The sequence below is a fragment of the Alternaria rosae genome (genome assembly GCF_020736505.1).
Source record: "Alternaria rosae strain MPI-PUGE-AT-0040 chromosome Unknown BKA58scaffold_3, whole genome shotgun sequence".
Taxonomy (NCBI): Eukaryota; Fungi; Ascomycota; class Dothideomycetes; order Pleosporales; family Pleosporaceae; genus Alternaria; species Alternaria rosae.
Genome location: NW_025763572.1, coordinates 2094877 through 2116631, shown reverse-complemented (window position 1 = coordinate 2116631; position 21755 = coordinate 2094877). Strand labels below are relative to the sequence as shown.

The 21755-nt window shown below is 52.8% G+C and overlaps 9 protein-coding genes across 9 annotated transcripts; 5 read left to right on the top strand and 4 right to left on the bottom strand.

The window, feature by feature from the left end:
- Nucleotides 1-132: 132 nt before the first annotated feature.
- On the top strand, nucleotides 133-2672 carry BKA58DRAFT_380567 (uncharacterized protein). The gene is made up of 2 exons (XM_046169918.1): nucleotides 133-821; nucleotides 1105-2672. The coding sequence occupies exons 1-2, from the start codon at nucleotides 394-396 to the stop codon at nucleotides 2261-2263; spliced, it is 1587 nt and encodes a 528-aa protein (XP_046027821.1). The 5' UTR covers nucleotides 133-393; the 3' UTR covers nucleotides 2264-2672.
- Nucleotides 2673-2779: 107 nt separating this feature from the next.
- On the top strand, nucleotides 2780-5207 carry BKA58DRAFT_129689 (uncharacterized protein). The gene is made up of 5 exons (XM_046164361.1): nucleotides 2780-3082; nucleotides 3154-3413; nucleotides 3463-3621; nucleotides 3670-4931; nucleotides 4988-5207. The coding sequence occupies exons 1-5, from the start codon at nucleotides 2878-2880 to the stop codon at nucleotides 5097-5099; spliced, it is 1998 nt and encodes a 665-aa protein (XP_046027820.1). The 5' UTR covers nucleotides 2780-2877; the 3' UTR covers nucleotides 5100-5207.
- Nucleotides 5208-5684: 477 nt separating this feature from the next.
- On the bottom strand, nucleotides 5685-7415 carry BKA58DRAFT_428186 (glutamate-rich WD repeat-containing protein 1). The gene is made up of 2 exons (XM_046173007.1): nucleotides 7077-7415; nucleotides 5685-7028 (listed from the first exon to the last, which is right to left on the bottom strand). Exons 1-2 carry the CDS (start codon nucleotides 7273-7275, stop codon nucleotides 5746-5748), a joined length of 1482 nt encoding a protein of 493 aa, XP_046027819.1. The 5' UTR covers nucleotides 7276-7415; the 3' UTR covers nucleotides 5685-5745.
- On the top strand, nucleotides 7416-9304 carry BKA58DRAFT_335244 (P-loop containing nucleoside triphosphate hydrolase protein). The gene is made up of 4 exons (XM_046168237.1): nucleotides 7416-8356; nucleotides 8406-8698; nucleotides 8751-8825; nucleotides 8875-9304. The coding sequence occupies exons 1-4, from the start codon at nucleotides 7687-7689 to the stop codon at nucleotides 8971-8973; spliced, it is 1137 nt and encodes a 378-aa protein (XP_046027818.1). The 5' UTR covers nucleotides 7416-7686; the 3' UTR covers nucleotides 8974-9304.
- A 15-nt stretch (nucleotides 9305-9319) lies between these two features.
- BKA58DRAFT_129750 (exosome component 1) lies at nucleotides 9320-10518 on the top strand. The gene has a single exon (XM_046164362.1). The coding sequence runs from the start codon at nucleotides 9624-9626 to the stop codon at nucleotides 10260-10262; it is 639 nt and encodes a 212-aa protein (XP_046027817.1). The 5' UTR covers nucleotides 9320-9623; the 3' UTR covers nucleotides 10263-10518.
- Nucleotides 10519-11556: 1038 nt separating this feature from the next.
- On the bottom strand, nucleotides 11557-13228 carry BKA58DRAFT_399999 (uncharacterized protein; the record flags this gene model as incomplete). Its single annotated transcript, XM_046171574.1, has 3 exons — nucleotides 11557-12695; nucleotides 12746-12907; nucleotides 12961-13228. The coding sequence occupies 3 exons, from the start codon at nucleotides 13226-13228 to the stop codon at nucleotides 11557-11559; spliced, it is 1569 nt and encodes a 522-aa protein (XP_046027816.1).
- A 1033-nt stretch (nucleotides 13229-14261) lies between these two features.
- On the top strand, nucleotides 14262-15135 carry BKA58DRAFT_129649 (uncharacterized protein). The gene has a single exon (XM_046164360.1). It carries the CDS (start codon nucleotides 14407-14409, stop codon nucleotides 14839-14841), a length of 435 nt encoding a protein of 144 aa, XP_046027815.1. The 5' UTR covers nucleotides 14262-14406; the 3' UTR covers nucleotides 14842-15135.
- Nucleotides 15136-15256: 121 nt separating this feature from the next.
- On the bottom strand, nucleotides 15257-18258 carry BKA58DRAFT_335235 (P-loop containing nucleoside triphosphate hydrolase protein). The gene is made up of 5 exons (XM_046168236.1): nucleotides 18045-18258; nucleotides 17963-17990; nucleotides 17856-17911; nucleotides 17559-17808; nucleotides 15257-17508 (listed from the first exon to the last, which is right to left on the bottom strand). The coding sequence occupies exons 1-5, from the start codon at nucleotides 18089-18091 to the stop codon at nucleotides 15430-15432; spliced, it is 2460 nt and encodes an 819-aa protein (XP_046027814.1). The 5' UTR covers nucleotides 18092-18258; the 3' UTR covers nucleotides 15257-15429.
- A 561-nt stretch (nucleotides 18259-18819) lies between these two features.
- On the bottom strand, nucleotides 18820-20629 carry BKA58DRAFT_129634 (C4-dicarboxylate transporter/malic acid transport protein-like protein). The gene is made up of 3 exons (XM_046164359.1): nucleotides 20304-20629; nucleotides 19874-20250; nucleotides 18820-19777 (listed from the first exon to the last, which is right to left on the bottom strand). The coding sequence occupies exons 1-3, from the start codon at nucleotides 20463-20465 to the stop codon at nucleotides 19045-19047; spliced, it is 1272 nt and encodes a 423-aa protein (XP_046027813.1). The 5' UTR covers nucleotides 20466-20629; the 3' UTR covers nucleotides 18820-19044.
- Between the last annotated feature and the right edge of the window lie 1126 nt (nucleotides 20630-21755).

The window sequence follows — 21755 nt, the reverse complement described above, 5'->3', positions numbered from 1 at the left end:
ATCCCATCAACTAAATATCGCTTTGCCGACTACACAGACTTCTATTGCTATCTGGTAGCTTGTAAACCTGTTTGTAGGTGGCAACGTCAAAGTTCGGCTTTCGCGACGGCACAGCCACGAAAGAGCCGGTGAAAGATGGTGACCATTGACACGGACGAAACACAAATCATCTGAACGCATTACCCGACCTCCTGCATGCTGCCTATCCCCAAGGTAATGAAATAATGCACATTGACCTACTGCAGGAAGGCTGAGCCTTCTTGCATACAGACGGGCGCGGCGCAGGGCCTGCAGGGCTTCATATTGGCTCTACCTACCTTTATCGGTTTCCCTCCAAACTCTGATACTGTCCGCTCTTCTCTGAATATACGTGACAGTTCCCAGTGATTGAGGATGTCGGGCGCGTTTGAGGTCGCAGCTGGCGCTTTTGCGGTTGTGGGGGTGGCTGATGTGATCTTGCGGACTGGCAGAGAGATCTATAATTTTCTGCACGACGTAGCAGACGCACCAAACGAACTGAAAGCGCTGAACGAGTCACTCCAGGAAACCGAGACTCTGGTCATCGCTTGCCAAAAATGCTGGGTCCAAAACCGGACTCATGTATCAACTACCGCCAGCATAAGGACGCCGCTAGAATCAGGGTTGAAAGCCCTCGACCGGGAGTTACAAAATCTCAAAAGGCATATTGTGAAATTAAAGGGCAGCAAAAAGTCATGGCAAAGATTGCAATACGTTCTGAACGACCACAGGATCGGAAAAGCTCTCAACAGCCTCGAGTGGTCCAAGATGCTACTTGCCAACGCTCTTATGATTGCGTATGGGTGAGCGACTTTTCTTAGATCCTATGGTTTCTATGAGACTCAGTTGGGCTCACCCTTGTACGTGCACACGGCACTGATCCCGCTCCACGATGTACTTCGGAACCTGCTATTCTTCAACCTTCCAAACACGCCGCAGTCATCTTCTGAACTCATGTATCAAGCTTCAAAAGAACATTGCCAGAGACTTGTATGGCCCCTATCATACTGAAGCTTATGATGTCTTCATCTACCTTCGAGATTCTTGTACTGCAACTATCCATGTTTCAAGCTAACAAACTACAAGGGAATTGTCTAGTGCTAATAGTCAGGCCCTCGAAGCCCTGATCAGACAATACTCGCAACAACTGGGTCTGAAGGCAGATAACTTGCCAAAAGTCATGGAGACTTTACTGCACACTCACCAACAAAGCGTCTCATCCACACTCAATCACCACCATAGAAAATTTGAACACAATCAAGGCGTCGGCCAACGAACACTGGAAACAAAGCTCGGTACAATTTCTTCACAGCACAAAAGGTCAGCACGTATCTCAACGAAGACATATCAGCATATTGTTAAATTGTCGGTTAAAGTGGACGCTGCCAGCAAAGTTTTACACGGTAATCACGAGGATACCAGAAACCTGATCAGCGGGCTTGTCGCCAGAATCGATCGGCTGGAAATCTCTATAAATGATACTGCCCCGTCTTCGGAGCAAACCTGTTCAGCTGGGGCCCACGTCCAAACATGGCAACACCACATACCGGACTTTATATCTAAACCACAACCATGCTTCTTTCCGAGCATAATCCAAAACCCCTTATGGCATCACATCGGGACGCTAGCTCACGATTCAGGCTGGCTCAGTCGTCACTCTCAACACGTGCAACGCCCTCATACGCGACAGAACGAACATTCCGTGTCCTTTCTGAGCTGCGCCTCTACGAGCACAGAGAGTAAAGGCAAGAGAAAATCAGACTCCCTTCTCGACGAATGTACTCTTCATGGATTGCAAATTATGTACGAAAGCCTCCCACCTTTTTCCAAACGCTTGAGACACGGGAGTCAATATCTGTCATTCCACATGCCCATTGGCACACTACAACTATATGTCCTCCAAGACAAAGATAGTCGAAACGAAAAGCTGCCTCTGGAGGAAACAAGCTTTCTGGTCGTTCGCATCGCCTGCCATTCCGACTATGATCTCGACCCTCACTTCTCCCACATGCGGGCCACCTGCACACGACCAATCATGCGCGCACAGATACGGGACTTCATAGCAATACCCTGTTCGCAACGCGACTTGTACACTTCGTTAATCAGAGACGAGAGTGTTTCAGAGATGAATGTCGCGATCCAAGAAGCTAGACTTTCTTTATATCGCGTCTCGCTCTTTGGGAACGATGCAATCTTCCAAGTACGTCTTATTCCCCTCGTTGATTCCAGCATGATCAAGCTCTGACAAAATGTCAAACTGTGATTAGAAGGTGAACTCCCGTCACGATGATGGCGAGGGCTCAGTCGAAAAAAAGACAGCCTGAATCATTGAGGGATCGCCCGTATTGCGTCCAGGATCCGGAGGTGAAGAACTGCCACTTGTTGGACTAACTTCTGGATCGGCCACGACAAAACTGTATACTCTACTACAGTATCAAAGTACTTATGGAGATGTCTTCTTGGTACGATAAAGGTGATCTAGAGATAGGAATAGTTCGTCTTTAGCAGATGAAATATAGAAGGTAGACTGAATGGACGGGTGAAGGCTTAAGTTCCAAGTCTCACCGCGGGTGACCAAGACTTATTGCCATGACGTGCAGTGATGCCTTCCTGGAGTGAAACTTAGTTGACGACGATCAAGGGTGTTGAGTGAGAGAAGTCAAGGGTACCACATGACGCAAGTGACCTCGGGAAGCAGCTATCGATAACACGCCTTTGACCCTGGACGCGCATCCCGTCTCGCGCCCTTCGCGCCCGCCCGCATTGCTCATCCCCACTACATCTTTTACCTGAAATTGGACAGGTAGCCCTGTTTTGTTAACACCGCAGCATGCGACATACCCGATATCATTTTTTAATATGCCAACTCCAGAATCCGAGGTACTCAAGCCACTCGACGCCTCCAATACCAATTCCGACGACTGGGAGATCTTTGTCTTGAGCGATGCGCGAATTGTCTTCGAAAGCAATGGCAAGCCTGCCAGTCTTCTTGCTGCATATGCGGATACCCCACTGCGAGTGGAAGGGCGACTGGAGACTCCGGGGCGCAGCCAGCTGAAATATCGTATGTGAGACATGCTTGTCGGCTGTTGGACGCGACGACCAAGCACAGAGTTCCGGCTAACGCGACTGCAGTTTTGAAGAAACCCTACAAGCCCATGGAAATTGAAATAGAACATGTCACGCGCTTCTCCTACGGCGAAATGACCGACGGCGCATACGTAATTTGGGCGCAAGGCCAGGCAGGCTGGTTCGAGATACGACCGACAGCGCAATACAAGCCCATCTACGACCAGATGGTTCAGGCTGTGGAACTTCTATACTTTGTCACAGACATTTACGGCGAGTCGCGGAAGAAGAGTAGCGGACCCAGTGCAGAATTGGTCTTCCAAGAGGTCGGCACATGTTAGGATCATGCAACAGAGTGGCACTAACACGGCACAGTACGCAGAAGACGAGCGTTTTCCTTGCAATGATGTGGCCATGGCTGAGAGACTATTCGACCAACATCATCTGTTCCTCATGATGTGCTTTCTGAACAAAGCCCAGGGACTGAGCTGGAGTAACACGCCTATCTATCAACGTTTCAGACGGCGGTTTCCGGTAGGAAGCATGGAGCTCGAATGTGTGCCGAATCTAACGTACATGTAGAAAGACTTCGATAATTGTAAGGCACGAATCGAAGGGCGCTATTCTCAGATCCAACCCGAACGCTCAGCGAGGACCCAGAAGTCCGCACCTGCACCAGCGCCAGCTTCCAAAACGGCACAAACAAATACGACACCGAAACCAACGGAAGCGCCGAAGAAAGACGACAACTGGTGGGAGGCGGCCGCACTCTTCGAATTCATGCAGAAAACAGTGAACCAACGGGTTCTACGAGCAGGACGGAATCACATAACGGTGGATCGCGTTGCCGAACTCATTGTCAGACGATACGAGATCGAGGAAGTGGACACTGCGAAGAATGTGCTTCTGGTGCATGCACAGAATCTGTGCTACATGATGGACCACCCGCGGCGGAAAAACATACAGTTCTTTGCCTCCGAACCGATATACCAAGAGCTGACAGCTGGACATACACTCTCCGCAGCCGAACAACGGCGAGCTGAAGGTGTGGAACTGAAACCACGGAAGGATCACGGAACTCTGAGACACGGTGAAAGCGGTTCTTCAGATACGTCCGACGAAGAAGATGACGCAATAACAACACCTGTGCGTAGACCACCTGCTAGACGGAAGCAGGGCCGGCTATCTGTGCTAAGACCTACGAGTGGAAAGTTTTCTGGCAAGAGCAAAGGGATCAGCATTAAGCCAGGGAGACAGAAAGGCGGGAAGGGGAAAGCACCCGTACCGGCAAGTGACGACTCGGAAGCCGAGCAAAGCAGCAACGCTATAAGTAGCGATGAAGATGATGAGGAAGAAAGCATCGACACACCGACCCACGCCCTATCACCGGATCGAGAGAAGAGAAAACTAGACGATACGGATGGTGATCAAGACGAGAAGGATCGACGGAAACGTACAGCCAGTGCATCCATAGCACCTGAATCTCCACCTACAACCGGCGATTCGGACTCTGCGTCTGAAGGAGTCAGCGCCGTACCACCTCTTCCGCTCCGTTACCGACCCTCTAATCTCCCTCCCCACGCGAAGCCAGCATCGTCATCAGGAAATGCTAAATCAATAGTATCGCCACCGATAATATCAACACCGTTACCGACATATGAAGCTAATGGCCCCCGCGACTCTTGGATCTGCAGTTTCGACGGTTGCACCCAGAAAATCTACGGATGCAGTAAAGAGTTGGGTAGACAATTGATCACAGAACACTTGGAAGATCACAGTCGAGGGCGAGAGAAGGTTGTTGGCATTCTTTGGAGAGAACAGGATAGATTGAATCTACCTGTTAGGTGAGTCCATGTCCTCAAGGTGGAGATGCAAGCACAGTAAGCTAACACTATGGCAGCAATTTGATCAAGAAAATCCGGGAAATGAACGAGGTGTCTACGCCATTGTTCCCGGTGCCAGGTGCTTCGGCGACGGCAGTGCAGCCGAAGCCTATACAAAGACCTGTGTAAATTCAAGAACCTATTCATATTCATACTCCCACTTGCTTTGAAATGAAGAGCCCCAGTGGCTTGAGTAGTGGTATAATCGTTGACTACTTCCCAACTTTCTACGCATTCCTAAACCGCTTCCTCTTTACGTTCTCGCAGTGCATTTCACAAACGTCGTCCAATGTCCTCTTCACTCTTCTGATATCTTTTTCGTCATCATTCTCCTTGTCACCCTCATGCCCCACATAACTTTCAATACTCTTCCTCACCTCACCCACACCGTTCACATATCCTACCTCAGCATCATACTCCCCCCAGATCGGACTCGTAACTTCATACGCCTCGCCGGTACCGAGTTTAACATGCCATTTTGGATGCGGAAAGGGGAGCGCGTAGATAGGGGTCCGGATGTGGGATTCGGGGTAGGGGCTGTCCGTCGTGTGTGTGGCTTGGGCCCAGGGTTGCTTGTAATAATGGTCGCTGGTAGTAGTGGTGGTATTGGCTTGCAATATGGGTTGCGTTGATGGAACGCGAGATTGATGCAGGTGTTGGGAAGATGGATACCTTGAAGTGCAGCATATGCGTAACATAGGAGAAAAGGCGCATCGGAATGCATGAACCCAAGGAGGGTAAAATCTTTGAAATTTTGGGCAGATGTGGCACTACTTTATACACTGATCGTTTTGAAAACATTGAATCCTGATCCTCCTGTAGCCATGATGGCGCCCGGAATCTGCGGGTGCCAGTGCGCCTCCTTGATCTGCTCCATGTAATGCACGAACAGCAATTGCGGCGGTACATCTTGGACACCTGCTGTGTACTTGCTCTCTTCGTCGTCGAGTTCAACGGCCAGATCCCACAGAGTGAGGGTGTTGTCGCCGGCGCATACAAGCACGATACTGTCGTCTGTAGGATGCCACTCGACCGAGGTAATCTGCTCCTTGTGGAAAGTGTATGACGCAACTGGTGAAGGCTTCTTCTCGCTCGACATATCGGTAGAGGGCTTCCATTGTCGCAGGTCCCAGACTCCCCACTCGCCGTCGTCTGCACCGGTAGCGAGGAGATGGGCGGTTTGGTGTGACCAACTCAGTACGTTGACATCCGTTTTTGAGACTTGTACACTGAGCACCGGCTTCCGTGACTTTGACCGCGCGTCCCAGATCTTGACTGTGCCATCGCTCGACGCAGAGGAGAATACGTGCTTCTCGGTCGGTGACCACTGGAGCTCCTCTACTGAGCCACTGTGACCGGTATAAGGCGTGGTGTCTGTGACAAAACCTCCACCCTGTGTCCGTGTCGTCGCAAAGATCTTTCCGCTACAGTCACCCGTCAGGAGCTTTCCTTCTGGTATCAGTGGCGACCAATCTAGCGCATAACCCTCGTTTGATCCATGTGCGCGAATCGTGCAGACAGGCTTGTTTTGTGTAGGTGAGATGGTAGTACCGGGCGTGTCGAAGGCTGTGAGGTGTGGGGTAACGTCGTGGATCAAGACCTGTCCTGACTCGGTCATGGCGGCGGTAAGAGTCGTAGGAGGTTGTGCGGATGTGGCTTGCGGTGTCTGGTGGGCGCGTATGCGGTTCGTGCAGCTCGTCAACGGTATCGACTTTGTCTCGAGGATAGGATCTGAGGCCTCGTCGTCGGATTCTTCGTCATCGTCCTCTTCATCCTCCTTCTCCATTCGCGATAGACTGCTCATCTTCATGACCATAATCTGGTTCTCCTTGTCCCTTCCTCGCGCTGCTTGTGTGCCGGCCACTGAGTAGACGGTTGCAGGGTATGTTTTGCGGTCTGCGCCTAGATTGTCGGGTACGATGTCGCATGAGAGACAGGGCCATGGTGCTTCGAGCGCGTGAAGCATCTCGTATGTGGAAAGATCGGGGTTCAATGTCTCGCCTGGTGAGAGTTTGTGACGACCGGGAATGAAAGTATCTTGGTCCACATCCATGCCATCTGGAGGCGTTAGTTATTGCATGTTTGAAATTCTGTCCGACCACCTACTCTCACGCTCTTCAGCTTCGCGCTCTTCGTCTGGCCGTCCATCTACACCTGCTTCGAGAATCTCATCCTCGCTCTCAAATTCATCTTCGAACTCATCCTCAAAGTCGCCCACTTCGTTGTGCTGGTCGATTTCCATGGGACGATCTCCATTTTTGATAGCCTCCTGCTCTTGCTCTGAGTCTGCGGGTCGCTTCGCCATACTGCGTGAGTGTGTGAGGTTGTGTTTTGGGGTGTCTTGTGGCAGCCGTAAAAAAGTTGGCGCTGGAATTTGTCCCGCCAAATGTTTTTCGAGGCGGCTTATCGATCGGCGTATCGGACCACGCTATGACGCCCCCTCTCTTAGGTGCCCACTGGGGCTGTTGCGTGCATCTCTGGAGCGAAACACTGCGCTACCCCCAGTCCAATCGCATCCCGCACATCCCAGGTCAACACCACGGAGGCCGCGCCCGTAATACTGTGTCTCCCCCTTAAAGTTGCATAGAATTGTTCGAGAAGCAGAGTCGCCAAGGAAGAAGAAAACACATTGTCAGCTTGCATTCACCGTCTTGACGCGTGCCAGCGCGCTTTCAGCTCAGGTCAACACCCGCGGGGCCGCTGAGACATACTAGCCATGGAGCCAGAATACTCGAGTCAGGAACCGGCGCAGCAGCCCTACGTCGCTGCCACAGAAGTGCAGCAAGTGCAGCCTGAGCAGCTGCCGCCCCAGCAACTGCAACCCGAGCCAATGCAGCCCGAGCAGGTGCCTGTCGAAGCGGAACAGGAAGCGCAGAAGCACATGGACCAGACCATGGACGTCGCCGACGACAGCATGAGCTCGACCATTACCGCCTCGACTGTCACACCGCTACCAGACCTCAGCCAAAACACGAGCCTTAATAACAGTCCCAACCCCTACGAGCAGCCTCACCGACCGTCAACATCCTACTCAGACACCGCGTACCAGTACACGACACACAACGGGACGCGCTTCAACACATCATCAGACGCCGACACACCTCCACGGCACGGCTACTACGATGCCAACAAAGAAACACACATGGGCCAGTCGCATTCGCGGCCCAGCTCACAGATGGGACGCTATCCGACTTCCGAGGGCAACACGCGGTCAAACTCATATCAAGACCAGCGAGGGAGCGCCCAACAGCAACAACAGGAGGCTGCCAAAAATGCCAGCGTCGTCATCAAGGTCGGCATGGTCGGAGACGCGCAGATCGGAAAGACCAGTCTAATGGTCAAGTACGTCGAGGGCAGCTGGGACGAAGACTACATCCAAACGCTCGGTGGGTTGCACAAGCACGTTTCACAAAATGCACATTCTGACAACCACAGGTGTCAACTTCATGGAAAAGACCATCTCCATTCGGAACACGGAGATCACCTTCTCCATCTGGGATTTGGGTGGTCAACGTGAATTCGTCAACATGTTGCCCTTGGTCTGCAACGATGCTGTTGCAATACTCTTCATGTTCGACCTGACACGAAAAAGCACATTGAACTCCATCAAGGAGTGGTACAGACAGGGACGCGGCTTCAACAAGACTGCCATCCCATTCTTGGTCGGCACAAAATACGACCACTTTGTCAACTTCCCGCGCGAAGAGCAGGAGGAGATATCTAATCAAGTATGAACCGTCCCAAGAAACAATCCAGAGCCGAAGGACTAACAGGATTTAGGCTAAGCGATTTGCGCGAGCAATGAAGGCTAGTCTAATCTTCAGCTCGACCAGCCATAGCATCAACGTGCAGAAGGTGAGAGCTGTCCAACCCCATTGCTAAACCCACGCTGACTCTGCTTCAGATCTTCAAGATCGTGCTATCCAAAGCCTTTGACCTGAAATGCACCATCCCCGAGATAGAAAATATCGGCGAACCCTTACTCCTCTACCAGGCCGTTTAGTCGCCGGCAGACCGTAGAGTCAGGCCCAGGACAGAGGGAACACGTATGAACCTGTTCGAGGGGCAGATTGGGCGCGTCTTCTACCGGACCGTTACCATGAGCGAATGATTTTCATGACTGTTTTGCGTGGGATTGCATGGCTCGGCGATTGGAGCAAGGTGCTAGATACATGGTTGGTACAAAACCGGCGTTCTTCTGCTTGTATATGCGGAAGTGATTGTATGATTCGAGCAGCAAGGCCTCGGCCGGGGCACGGAGTCTAGCGCCAGGACGCGCAAGATTTGTAGCTTCACAGCAAACATCCTAGTGTAATACCGACTTGTCAGAATCGACCGCATCTTATTAGGTTTGCGTGACTTCCAATCAACGCGCATAGCGGCAACTTTAGGCGAATGACGTAAGCTTCCGCAGCTAAAAAGTCATAGATCCCAGCGAGCAACACCAATTAACGCAGCTCCAAAACCGCATCCACAGACATTGCCCCAACACGGACGATTTCACACTACCGACGGACCAGATCGCGAATCGATTGACACACTGAAAATCGAAAGCAACGTACTGCCTTATCACTAGTACCGTCGCAGAGACTGAAGGAGAAAGACTCTCAGGAACACAATCTTAGGAAGACACAGCTTCATCCCTCCACTACAATGGCGCTTCCTTCAATAGCGCTACCAGGGCAATTGCTCGGAAGCGTCGACAAATACAGTCCTGGTCCAGGAACACACATCCACGACTCGCAAATCTACGCCTCAATAGCCGGACCCGTTTTCTCTTCGCCATCACATCCCTCCACACAAAGCGCATCTTCCAAGTCCGGCAAACTCGCACCGCTCCTCTCAATAACGCGTCCTCCCACCTCCACCGACCCTGGTATCCTCGGTCCCAACTCTGGCGGCGGCGTGCCCCTCCTCCCGACCGTCTCCAGCACCGTCCTAGTCCGCATAACGCGCCTCGGCCCACGCTTCGCCAGCTGCGAAATCCTCGTCATCGACAACGCCGTCTGTCGCGAAGCCTTCCTGGCGCAGATCCGACGCGAAGATATTCGGGCTACAGAGAAGGATAAGATAAAGATTGAGGAAAGCTTCAGGGTCGGTGATCTGGTCAGAGGCACAGTCATCAGTTTGGGAGATAGCGGCAATTACTATGTCGCTACGGATCGCAACGAGTTTGGTGTTGTGCTGGCTAGGAGTGAAGAGGGGAGGGTTATGCATCCGGTTAGTTGGAAGGAGTTTAGGGATCCGGTCAGTGGGAAGGCGGAGGCGAGGAAAGCTGCTAAGCCGTTTTGATGGAAGCTGTGGTATACAATGAAGGAGAAGAAGAGAGAGAAAAGCTAGTTCGCTGTAACGAGCACGGCAACCGCTGATAAGATACCCATGATGTGGAAGGCAGAGTAAGATTAAATGTATTTTGCATGCGAAGGAGACGATAGAAAACTACAAAGGTGGTCTATATTTGAGAAGAACGACACGAGTTCTATCCAAGAGCCTTCATGTCATTCAAAGACAGAGCTATCGAATGTACGGAGCGCTCTCTTCTGCTTGCGCTAGCCGCATGCCCTATCTATTCCATTCCCTCGGCCTCAGGCACACAACAACCTCTGTAACAGCATCATCAACGGAATAAGCCGCTGCACACTACGATGTAGTTGAGACGGCGAGGGGCTACGAGCTAAATATACATCCCTCCTTCCGCCTTCCTCCATGCCCCCGGTGGCGAAAATAGCAACGAAGCAAAACCAAACACGGTCGCAGCGATTGATGTGACAATACTCTCGGTACCTGCATCGTGACGCGTATCATGTATGCAAGGCCGGGGAATCACACCCAACACGTAGTGTTCCATGACTCGAGGCAACACACGGACAAGGTAGTAGCATGTGTAAGGTAACCCGAGAACATGAGCTAAGTTTAGTGGCCAGGACTGCAGTTCTAGTGCTTCGCATGCATGTAATAGAGCTGCACCACGAGAACAGGTTGGAGTGAGTCGAAATGAACAGCGAATAACACGTCGTTGCATTGTGAGAAATAAAGTAGAATACACTACGATGACGCTTTCGCTGTACGCGTCGAAAATATGTTTTGAATGAATCAGCAGGTGCTCGCTGCACAAATCTCCTATAATGTGGTCATGAAATAGTACAACGAGGTCGTCTCAGAAAATCCCATCTGTATCCCATCACACCGTCTTTATCCTTCTCCTTTTTCTTCCCTCAGGTTTGCTTCAAAAACACCTAAAATCGCAGCCTTTTCCTAGGCGTGAATGTGAATGGTACCAGCAACCGTAGATACGCCAAAACTCCGACTATGCTTGGGTAGACGCTGACCGCACTGAACGAGCGTCTCTCGCTATCCATGCCACGCAAGATGCTGTAATGATGACATCTTGTATGCTCCTTAATCGCAAGTCTGACGCTTGGAAGACATTCCTTCTTCCATGTATGCTGTGGTGATGTCGTTCACAACAGCGACAATCGATCGACAGCAGTATCGAAGGAGGTCGTTCTCAACAATACCCATAGTCTTACAATGCTATCCTCTTCCAGACAGCAACACCTCTTCTATTCGATAGCGTGGTAGTCGTCTACAGAACGCCTCCGGGCAGGGGTGTCCCTCTATTCTGGCTACCCCACCCGAAGCTCTCTGTCTGTGGATTGACGGGCCGTACATCGTTTCCGCCCACAGTGCTGACATGGCCTTCTTGCGGTGCGGCATGCTTCCTAAGCATGAACATGGGTTTCCGGCCTTCCTTGTCAAGCTGTTTGAACAATATCAGCGGCCTCTCGTTGAGTCCCAGACAGCGCTCCTGATCACCGTGTACAATATACAGGGCATACTGGCGCCAATCTGCCGTTATGTTGTATTTCTTAAGCGCAACCGGAAGCACCTTGTGGCACGGATCGTCGATGGAGACTCGGAACGATTTGAAGATTTCAACTTGCGGGTTCGTGGATGGCGTGGATGCGGGATTGGATGCGGAGGTGTTCATTGAGCTTGAACCGCCAGAGAGTGGTGGGTCGCGATCGTCGGGGTTCGGTGTTGGTGCAGCGTTGTTTCGCATCTGTCGTGATGACAGTGGTGCGGGCGTAGCGCGGGGGTCGCGATTGCGGTCGGATACAGCAGTTGTGTCTGAATTCCATGTGTTTTGACTCCAACCTGAGCTGCCGTCGTGGTCGTGCCCGCTTCGGGGTATTTCGCGGTTGTACTGGCGGCCTTGGCCTTGTGTGTATGCGGGGGATGTCGGGGAGGGTTGGGCGATGGAGTTGGGCGACAGTTGCGGGCCACCACCGAGAGATGCTGTGAGGTGTGAGGAGGCTGCGACGGCTGCTGCGGAAGGGTCCAAAGAAGAATGATCGACAAGAGCGCGATGTTCTTGGATTGTTGGAGAGGGGTTCTTTGGCGCGGATCCAAGGAAAAGCTTCTTGGTAGAGAACTTACGCGAAAGACTGCTGCCACCAGATCTCTCTTGAGTTGCAGGTGGCGATGTGACGGAGTGCTCGTGGGGCGTAGGCAGGGGTTGGTTGTCCTTGAGCATGCGCACGAGTGGCAGGATCTCCTCTCGTAGCCGCTTGTTCTCGTCCATGACCCTGCTGAGGTCTTCTCTGAGATGCCGCAGCTCCGATTCGGCCGTGTGTATGCGCTCGTCGCGCGCCTGGACTACGCGAATGACCTTGGCGAAGTCGTCTTGGGTTGGCGGCGCTTCCTGTGCCGACGTATCCGCGGCTGAGGTGGTGGTTAGACGTGCAACGCCATGGCAAAGACAATGGACTCACATAGCGGGACGTAGTCGTCGGGGTCCATGGGCACATTCTGCCGTACCTTGATCTCGTAGACGGCCTTGAGGATTGTCAGGCGGTGGCCTACACTGCCGACGCCCAGCTCCTTCAGCTCGGCATGCTGGAGCGCGGCGAGCACGTCGCCGGTGATGCCCTCGTCTACAAACAATGGGTTAGCAAACAATGCGTGGTGTGCGCGGCGTGCGACGTACTAGCAAAGGTATCCGAGTACTGCTCCAGGCCCAGGTCCGCGATGAAGTCAGCCGTCTGGTCCTCGTTCCACTCCATTATGTGCCCCGTCGGGCTGCTCTTGCTGTCGCGCGAATGGGTGAAGGTGGTGGGCGTGTGTTCAGTACTCAGCGGACCGGAGCTCGTGGGAGAGCTCTCGTACTCGGCGGGTAGGGTCGGGCTAGAGATGCCCTGGCGCTCAAACTCGTCATCGGCGTCCGAGTCCTCATGGTACTTGGTCGTGTAGGCCATGATGGGAGTGACGTCGACGGCCTCGTCGGGAGTCGGAGGGTTGGCAGAGGGTGGAGTGAGGTGATGCTGCCAAGCCCTCGCAGCAAGCTCGTCGAGGGGACGACGTCTGTGTTATCGATGGCGATGTCGCGCAGGCCGGTCCAGTGTCGTCGATAGGGCACCCTGTCTGAGACGAAGCGAGATTGAGCCGGCGTGTTTCGTCTCCAGCGGGAGCAAGTCGGGCTATCCTGGGCGCAGTCTCAGATACACTGCTAGCCGTGGCACTGCAGAGTGCAAGGCGGGGAGGGTGAAGGTCTTCGCAGGCGGCCAGGCGTGCCGGTCCCTAAGCGCTTTGTCGTCGACGCCTGATGGGGAAGCGCGTATCCTCGGGGGCTGCGATGGTCCCTGCAGTCGCCCTACGCCTTTGCCTGAGGTAGAAAGAAGTCTGCCAGGATGACTATTGGGAGCAGTGAGAAGACAGCAGCAGTGCACAGTAGGAGGAAGAGCGCTCTGCTCAAGACGGCAACGTAAACTGGCTCGCCTGCTTCTGGATGCCAATACCAATACCGTCGACAGGCGGCTAGCAGGGCCACCCAAGCCAAAGCGGGAAAGAGCCCTCGAGGTCCGAGCTTCCCCTACCAGCTTGGAACCAATATTGCGATAAAGGATGCAGGTACCAAACACTCAGCTCTCACCACCACCTGCCTATCCACGTCGGGCGGCTTCGCACATGGACACACTTGCTCCAGTCTCCTAGCCTCCCCCTCTCGCTGCGCCGCTCCCGGCCTCTCCCCTCCATTGCCCAAGCTGCACCTGCTCGCTCTCGGATCCGGCAAGTGCAATCTTGCAAGTTATCGTTCGCATCACGAGCCCGCAACGGCACCCGGTAAACCACGCACATGCGTCTAACGATCTTCACCGCCAACGTTGAACTAGGGCCATCTCTGCCGGCATCTGCCCGAATACGGCTACCCCGGCCAGTCGTTTAAGACGCTGCATCCCATATTACGACATCTGGCTGCCTCCGAGCTTCAAAGCACATTCCCACGTGCGCCCAGCTCCCCGTCGTCTACGCGAACAGGATCACCCACTACTTCGCTATAAGGTAGCTCGCCCGGTATTGACAACTTTAGACGAACCTCCTCCTTTTTTCCTTTTTCACAACAATCTCACACCTGACGACTCACGAGCTCGGAATAATGTCTCAATCCATCAATGTAACTACGACTCAGGCCCAGTCCGGCATCTCCCAAGACCTGCGGAACAACATTTACTCGGCCCTTCTCTCTGGCGATGGCATCCGCAATATTGAATCCACCCTAGACGAATCCCTGCGGGCCTCTGGGTTCAAAGACGATCTAAGAGCCTACATTACCGATCTGTTCCGCTCGGGCCAAGCTACTACCTGCGAAGAAGCCCGAAATCTGGCGATGCAGAAGATCAGAGAGCAAACACGTGGTCTGGAGGATCAAACCAACGGCGTAAACGGCACCAACGGAACGACGAATGGAGATGGAGAGAATGGAGAGGACGTCGACTTGAAGATTCCGAAATCGGCAATCGACGCCGGTGCAAAGACAGTCATGAAGGAGTTGGAGAAGGTTTGCGACATCACATACGAAGACGACAAGTGATCGTCCCTCCTGCAATCTGAGAAAGAGTCCACCTTCCATGCCACAGCAGAAATGCGAGCTCGTGTCGCCTGAGTCAGGGTAGTTGAAAGGGAAGACTCCAAAGCAAAGGCCTTAAAGAATGATGCTATCGGTCGCACAGCCGACGCCGTTGTAATGTGGGGCGGGCGACATCGTCCAACGGCATCGATGGGTTCCGGCCGCTGTCTCGGATGATTAGAGACCTCGCCTATACCCATGAAACCTTGCCTCAAGACCACTGCGCCAAGTGGACAGTGTTAGAATCAACCATGTTGGAGGCTCGGCCGTTTATGGAGTATGGATGGATTGGTGTAGAAGGTGCACGGTGATGGAAAGGGAGTAAAGTGAGAGATTGTAACACAGCTCAATGCAAGGTCGTTGTAGGCGCAGCAAATATTCATTGATAACATGCATTCTCATTTAGGCCATTGGTTCGTGAAAGATACTACTGATATCCTGTCAAAGCGCCAGCAATTACGCGCGCCTCCATCTATCTATGAGACGTCAATCGCCCCTCATGCCGTGTGACGATGAAAAAGGGAAACCCATCCGTCATGATCCTGCAACTTTCTAGTTATACAGGTCCTCGTCCTCACCACCAGCGCCGAAGGTGTTCTGCTCACCACCACCCGCTGCGTTCTCAGCGTCGGGGAAGCGGAAGAAGCTTGATCCTCCAGAGTTCTTCATTGACTGTGCGAAGGCCTCGTACCGGCGGATCTCAACATCGGTGACGGAGCGACGAGCGGAGCGCATGGCCTCCTCGAAGTGAGCCTTCGTCAGCACAGGTACTGGGTCCTCCTCGTCCACCTCCATATCGACGTCCTCGCCAGCAGCCTCACGAGCCTTGCGGCGCTCAATATCAATCGCAATAGACTGCTTGATAGCGAGCTTAACCGCACGCTGGGTGACAAATCCAAGATCGGCACCGGAGAATCCGTGGGTGTTCTGGGCGATGAAGTCGATGTTGACATCTTCGGCGACAGGGGTCTTGCGGAGCTGAGCCTTGATGATGCTGGCACGCGAGGCCAGATCGGGCAGAGGAACGTAGACGAGCGTGTCAAGACGACCAGGACGGCACAGAGCGTTGTCGAGCTGTTCCGGTCGGTTGGTAGCACCGATGACGAAGACGTTCTTCTTCGATGTCATACCGTCCATCTCGGTGAGGAGCTGGTTGACGACACGGTCAGACGCACCACCGGCATCTCCTTGAGACCCACCACGGGACTTGGCGATGGAGTCCAACTCGTCCAAGAAGACGACGCAAGGCGCGGCGGCACGCGCCTTGTCGAAGATATCACGGATGTTGCTCTCAGACTCACCAAACCACATGGAGAGTAGTTCGGGACCCTTGATGGAGATGAAGTTGGCGGCGCACTCGTTGGCGACAGCCTTGGCAAGGAGCGTCTTACCAGTACCAGGAGGACCGTAGAACAGTACACCTCGCGATGGAGACATACCGAACTTGAGGAACTTGTCGGGGTGGTCGACTGGGTACTGCACGGACTCAATGAGCTCGCGCTTGACTTCCTCCAGACCACCAATGTCCTCCCACCGAACGTTGGGAACCTCGACGACGGCGACCTCGCGAAGGGCAGATGGGTTGGATACGCCAAGAGCGAAACGGAAGTTCTCCATGGTCACGCCCAGCGAGTCCAGAACCTCGGCGTCAATGGTGTCCTCGTCGAGATCGATGAGGTCCATCTTCTCACGAATCTGCTGCATGGCAGCCTCAGAGCAAAGCGATGCCAAATCCGAACCGACGTAACCGTGAGTCTCAGCAGCGATAGTTTGTAGATCGACGTCGTCACCGAGCTTCATGTTCTTGGTGTGGATCTGCATAATCTCGAGACGGCCGGTAGGGTCGGGAATACCGATATCGACTTCACGGTCGAAACGTCCGAATCGGCGTAGGGCGGGGTCGATGGAGTTGGGTCGGTTAGTGGCGGCCATAACAACGACGTTGGAGCGAGCCTTCATGCCGTCCATAAGGGTGAGCAGTTGCGAGACGACACGGCGTTCGACTTCACCATTGGTCTTCTCACGCTTCGGCGCAATTGAGTCGATTTCATCAATGAAGATGATCGCGGGGGAGTTCTTCTCAGCCTCCTCAAAAGCCTTTCGCAGATTTGACTCGGACTCACCAGCCATCTTGGACATGATCTCGGGACCGTTGATCAGGAAGAAGAAGGCACCGGTCTCGTTGGCGACGGCACGAGCCATCAGCGTCTTACCGGTACCGGGAGGACCGTACATCAGGATACCGCGTGGGGGCTTGATACCGATGGACTTGAAGAGCTGAGGATGCCGCAGTGGCAACTCAACCAACTCTCGGATCTGCGCCATCTGCTTTCGGCAACCACCAATGTCGTCATAGCCAACCTCGTTGAGGTTACCCTCCTCGTCCTCGCGCTGGATGGGCTCGCCCTCGCAGTGGATGACTGTATCTTGTGCAACGATACCGAACTCTGGTGGGTCGACCTCTACGACCTTGAACTCCACTTGGCGCATACCACCGCGGGCTGTGAAAGTGTCGCCTTGACGAACCGGTCGGTAGGCTTCGCGGAAGTATGGGGCGAGGAAAACGTCGAACAGCGAACCAGTGATACCTTCGACGGTGTCGGCGATGGGAAGGACTGCAATGCGCTTGGCCTGCAATAGAGTCAGCTTTGAATCAGCATCTCGGAGAGGTAGCTACGTACGTATTTGATGTCAGGGCACGGGTGGATGGTGATAACATCACCGTGCTTGACACGCAGGTTGTGGCGAACGACACGGTTTATCCGCGCAGAACCATCGTCGAGGTCGTCGTCGGCGAGCACGATAAGAACGGTGTCCTTCCGCTTCTTGCCCTTGACGAGGACTGTGTCACCACGGAAGAGCTGGAGCGTCTCCATGGTGTTGTTTGAGAGGGCGATAATGGAGTTGTCATCGTTAACGGCGTCGGTGACACTGTGGAGGTCAATATAGCTTCTTTGAGTCGCTTCGTGGCGACTTACATGAGCGAGTTTGGCTTCTTCTTCTTCTTGAGGATGGCAGTCGCGGTCTCGTCGTTCTGTGGCGGATCAGTAAAGGCGGTCTCAGATGAGTGTGCGGCAGTGCCTACATCCTTGGGCTCAGCGCCATCGGGGTTCCTGGAGTTCTGTTAGTCTTCGTTGCAGAAATGCAGCTGGTGGCAATGAACGTACTTTGAAAGATCCACCTTCGGCTTGGAGTGGTCTGGTTCAGCGGACATCTTGCTGATGTGTCTCTATGGAATGCTGCGACTTTACTTTTCCGGTACAAAGAGGGACGCCGGGATTTGCAGCGCGGTGGAATGGGTTGTGGGTGGGGTGGGGGGGGGGTAAGATGGAGGTGATGGGTCTTTGGTGTTTGGGGCGTGGTGGTTTAAGTAAGTTGGAGCTTGAACAGTGTCGGTGATCTCACTGCTCGAGCTAGCTTGATGTTGCCTTAGGGTCCGTGCTCCTTCCGCCGCCGCAACATTGGAAGTTGCTGGAAACGCTTAGACAAGCCGGCCTACTGGGAAACACTGTGTCCCTTTCACCGTCAATTGCTTCCCGCCTCTCTCGGAAAGGCCCCATGCAGGCCAATCAGGCCCGCATTGTGCTACTTTCCGCATCCCCAGGGTGAGACTGGCGTTGTTACGCGTCCGACTGGAGCCTACTGCAGCCTCATTCGCGCCATAAAAACGCCAAGAAAGCCTCCATATCGGTCCTTCGTCAGTGCGCGCGATAAGTAAACCTACATGTCCGTCAGATACACGTAGACCGTGGCAGTCCTTGTACCCGTCCGACGCTCACCAAATCCTGTGCATACCTTGAGTAGCTCTGGTAGTTACTCTCTGGCACACAAAGAAAAAACCCCTGCTGTTTCATCATCAGAATACTTCTGGATGTTTTCAGGTCGTCGATGGTTCGCCTGCATGTTCTAGTCTTCTAGGCTGCTGGCTGCTTTATGGTCCCTGGCCTTATGATCATGTTGCAGTACCGGATAGTGCGGAACTTCACGACACACATCTGTCGCTCTGAAAGCTGAGTGAGTTTTGATCAAAATGAGTAGGTAATCTAATACACCTTACACAACGACGAACTCGGTCTGTCTTGATCACGTTCTTCTAAGTGAAGAGTGTCGGAACAATACGTATATATGTATGTATCAGAATATACAAACGTCTTGCACTAGTCATCTTTACACGTCCTGCTGTTGCATTTCAGCAGATGCTGCACATGCTCTCTTCTCCATCTCGCGCAAGCACGGCGCTTGGAACATGTTGCCATACAACATGTTCTTCATAGTACCAACAGCGACTACCAGCCATAGAAGTATGACACTGGCACCAAGTACCGTACCTAGAATCCTGAAGAATGCGGATGGAAGTTCCTGTCCAATGGTAATGGTAGACATGGTAAAGACGCCAATGGGAAAGGTGAACCCCCACCAACCCATATTGAAAGGGAACGTGCTCTGACTGATTGACGCAACTGCGAAGAATAGCCATACCAAGCCAAATCCCCATAGTATGATGGCGGTCATCCAACCTAGGACGTAAAGAACCTCTCCAGCCATTGGATGCAGCGTGTTCGTCTCTGGAAAGGTCTTTGAAGCTTGAATACCGAGCTTCAACGCGGCGTATCCGCCTTGTCCCATGGGGCCAAGAGGTAGGAAAACACTGACGATTACTTCCTGAGATGGAAGATTATGGATGGCGAGACGGTGGAAGTACATCACCATAACCACGAGTGCCAGCGGGACGCCCATACCCCACAGCGCATAGCTGGTGACTATGGTGACGAGGGCATGGTTTGGCTCAGGTAGCACTGACGCGACAACACCACCAGAAGCTGCTGCAACGATACAAGATACGATGGGTAAAAGCCAGGCTGCTGTCATCGTCTCATGGCGGTTGTGGTGTTTTGTCATCCTGCTGTTGTGTTAGCTGACGATGTTATTTCGTTTTCGTATACTTGAACTCCACACGCCCAGACTCCTGCTCTCAGAGAAAAGCAAATGAACTTACATCTGAAAAGGTAGCCAGAGGCAACACGCGACGCTCAGCGCAACATCGAGCCACCACATTCCCCAAACGATATACGGCGTCGAGCCACCCCAAGCTGTTACGCAAATAGCAGCGAACATGTTAACGATAGTAGCAAATCCCATGGGTATCGTGCCAAGAAAGAGCGATTGCACCGGATGCCGAAGCATCAGCGTCCATGTGGCGGGGTACAGTGTGTATCTCAGGATGGATATCAAGAGTATGATGGAGAATATGAGAACGTTCAAGATGAAGAACGCGATACTGAGGGTTCTCAGCGAGCCATGGTAACGAGGGTAGAGCTCAGAGAAGGCATTGAGCAAGATCGCGACGATGCCTGTACCCATCGTGACAGCGAACTAGGGCTTGGTTAGTTTTGTATTCCGCTGAAATTGCAGAGAGGTTCTCGTACCCATGATGGAGTGAAGTTTTGGACAACGCGTCGCCAGCCTCGACGGTCGGCAGGTATTAGCCACTTGGGCAGCACTTGAGCATCTGCAAATTGTTCCTTGCTACGACATGTTTCACCTGGCCGTAGACGAGCCTCACGTTGTATCGCACATGGTGTTGACATTCTGATAAGATCTGACTGAAGAGTTGGGGCTGAAAGAGACCAAAGGTGATTGTCAATGAGAATTAGGGAAGAGGAAATCACACTTCACTTATACAAACACCCGCAGCTTAGAGTCATTGTGTTTCCAGACTAGGCTTTTCTCTCTTCAGAGTCGCCTGTATCTTTGTCGAGTTTTGCTGAATATACGGCTTGCACGGGCCACAACGGCCGGTTCCTCGGCGACGGTCCGAACTTCGTTACGTCAAACTCGATTACTCACACCATCGCAATAGCGTAAGCAATAATTTCGGTTCATACACGAATGCTGTGCTAACGATTGTCCGGTTGCCATGATTGCGTGATGAAGGGTCTACAGACTGAAGCAGGGAGTCCTTGAGCACGCCGCAAGGGATGATTGATGCTAGCTGAACTAGGTCTAGAGCAAATTGCGGCTTCCGGACTGCCCAGGTGCGGAGGCGCGGGCAGACAGGAGCACTTCACGGGCCTTATCCTGGTCTTCGCACTCGAGCCCTGATGGACCTCATCGCCGCAACACGGTCATCTGCTCCGCACTGTGATAGTCGCACCTGTGGATGTACTGTTCTCGCTGTCACTGCACACGCGTTTGATTACATCTCAAAGCGACACCAAAGACCTGCTTTGGTAGAGTGTGTCGGTATTGCTGACGTTACTTTCACGGGCTTACTTCCTAAGCGGTAACGTCGCGTTCGTTACTTGATTGCCGGGTAGGAAGTATCGTCCCTCCTAGTTCCATCGTCTTACCTGCCTAGCATAAATCATGTACATGCTTTCGCGTAACATTAGGTATGCAATTTTCTATTTCGATATCAGATATACCACATTGCGAGCTAACAAATTGTGTCAAGCCTATGGGTCGAATGTAGCCAATACAGCTCTGTGTTTCTTTCATTGTAAGAGTTGAAACTACAATAACAGATCACACACAACTTCTGTCCGCAATGTGGCAAACAATTTTTAAACTGAACAGAGCTAAGGTATCCTTGCCGCAAACATAAACATGCTTACGTTTGTGACAGGTGCGATGGAATTTGGAGGACTGCTTGGACTTTCCAACAGCATGTTGAAGCGTTCAATGTCTGCAACGTATGCGAGCGACACTTCGACACACCCTCAAACCTAATACATGTGAATCATCATAGCTCTTACTATGAATGCAACCGGGGCTGAGTGTGGATGCGCAGCACAAGTCGACGCATCGTAAACCGGCCTGCGACTGTCTTGCTTGCACACGTAGTTTCACCACCTACGGGTGAATGATTATCCACCTTG

What these genes read in the sequence shown, in the direction of transcription:
- BKA58DRAFT_380567 (XM_046169918.1), top strand. Translation starts at nt 394, where the DNA reads ATGTCGGGCGCGTTTGAGGTCGCAGCTGGCGCTTTTGCGGTTGTGGGG. An exon ending in GCTCTTATGATTGCGTATGG is followed by an intron (nt 822 to 1,104) that starts GTGAGCGACTTT and finishes ACAAACTACAAG; the next exon opens with GGAATTGTCTAGTGCTAATA.
- BKA58DRAFT_129689 (XM_046164361.1), top strand. Translation starts at nt 2,878, where the DNA reads ATGCCAACTCCAGAATCCGAGGTACTCAAGCCACTCGACGCCTCCAAT. An exon ending in GCGCAGCCAGCTGAAATATC is followed by an intron (nt 3,083 to 3,153) that starts GTATGTGAGACA and finishes ACGCGACTGCAG; the next exon opens with TTTTGAAGAAACCCTACAAG. An exon ending in CAGAATTGGTCTTCCAAGAG is followed by an intron (nt 3,414 to 3,462) that starts GTCGGCACATGT and finishes AACACGGCACAG; the next exon opens with TACGCAGAAGACGAGCGTTT.
- BKA58DRAFT_428186 (XM_046173007.1), bottom strand. Translation starts at nt 7,275, where the DNA reads ATGGCGAAGCGACCCGCAGACTCAGAGCAAGAGCAGGAGGCTATCAAA. An exon ending in CGAAGCTGAAGAGCGTGAGA is followed by an intron (nt 7,029 to 7,076) that starts GTAGGTGGTCGG and finishes TAACGCCTCCAG; the next exon opens with ATGGCATGGATGTGGACCAA.
- BKA58DRAFT_335244 (XM_046168237.1), top strand. Translation starts at nt 7,687, where the DNA reads ATGGAGCCAGAATACTCGAGTCAGGAACCGGCGCAGCAGCCCTACGTC. An exon ending in AGACTACATCCAAACGCTCG is followed by an intron (nt 8,357 to 8,405) that starts GTGGGTTGCACA and finishes TGACAACCACAG; the next exon opens with GTGTCAACTTCATGGAAAAG. An exon ending in AGGAGGAGATATCTAATCAA is followed by an intron (nt 8,699 to 8,750) that starts GTATGAACCGTC and finishes AACAGGATTTAG; the next exon opens with GCTAAGCGATTTGCGCGAGC.
- BKA58DRAFT_129750 (XM_046164362.1), top strand. Translation starts at nt 9,624, where the DNA reads ATGGCGCTTCCTTCAATAGCGCTACCAGGGCAATTGCTCGGAAGCGTC.
- BKA58DRAFT_129649 (XM_046164360.1), top strand. Translation starts at nt 14,407, where the DNA reads ATGTCTCAATCCATCAATGTAACTACGACTCAGGCCCAGTCCGGCATC.
- BKA58DRAFT_335235 (XM_046168236.1), bottom strand. Translation starts at nt 18,091, where the DNA reads ATGTCCGCTGAACCAGACCACTCCAAGCCGAAGGTGGATCTTTCAAA. An exon ending in ATGGCGCTGAGCCCAAGGAT is followed by an intron (nt 17,912 to 17,962) that starts GTAGGCACTGCC and finishes GATCCGCCACAG; the next exon opens with AACGACGAGACCGCGACTGC. An exon ending in CGTGCCCTGACATCAAATAC is followed by an intron (nt 17,509 to 17,558) that starts GTACGTAGCTAC and finishes ACTCTATTGCAG; the next exon opens with GCCAAGCGCATTGCAGTCCT.
- BKA58DRAFT_129634 (XM_046164359.1), bottom strand. Translation starts at nt 20,465, where the DNA reads ATGTCAACACCATGTGCGATACAACGTGAGGCTCGTCTACGGCCAGGT. An exon ending in AAAACTTCACTCCATCATGG is followed by an intron (nt 20,251 to 20,303) that starts GTACGAGAACCT and finishes ACCAAGCCCTAG; the next exon opens with TTCGCTGTCACGATGGGTAC. An exon ending in CTCTGGCTACCTTTTCAGAT is followed by an intron (nt 19,778 to 19,873) that starts GTAAGTTCATTT and finishes ACACAACAGCAG; the next exon opens with GATGACAAAACACCACAACC.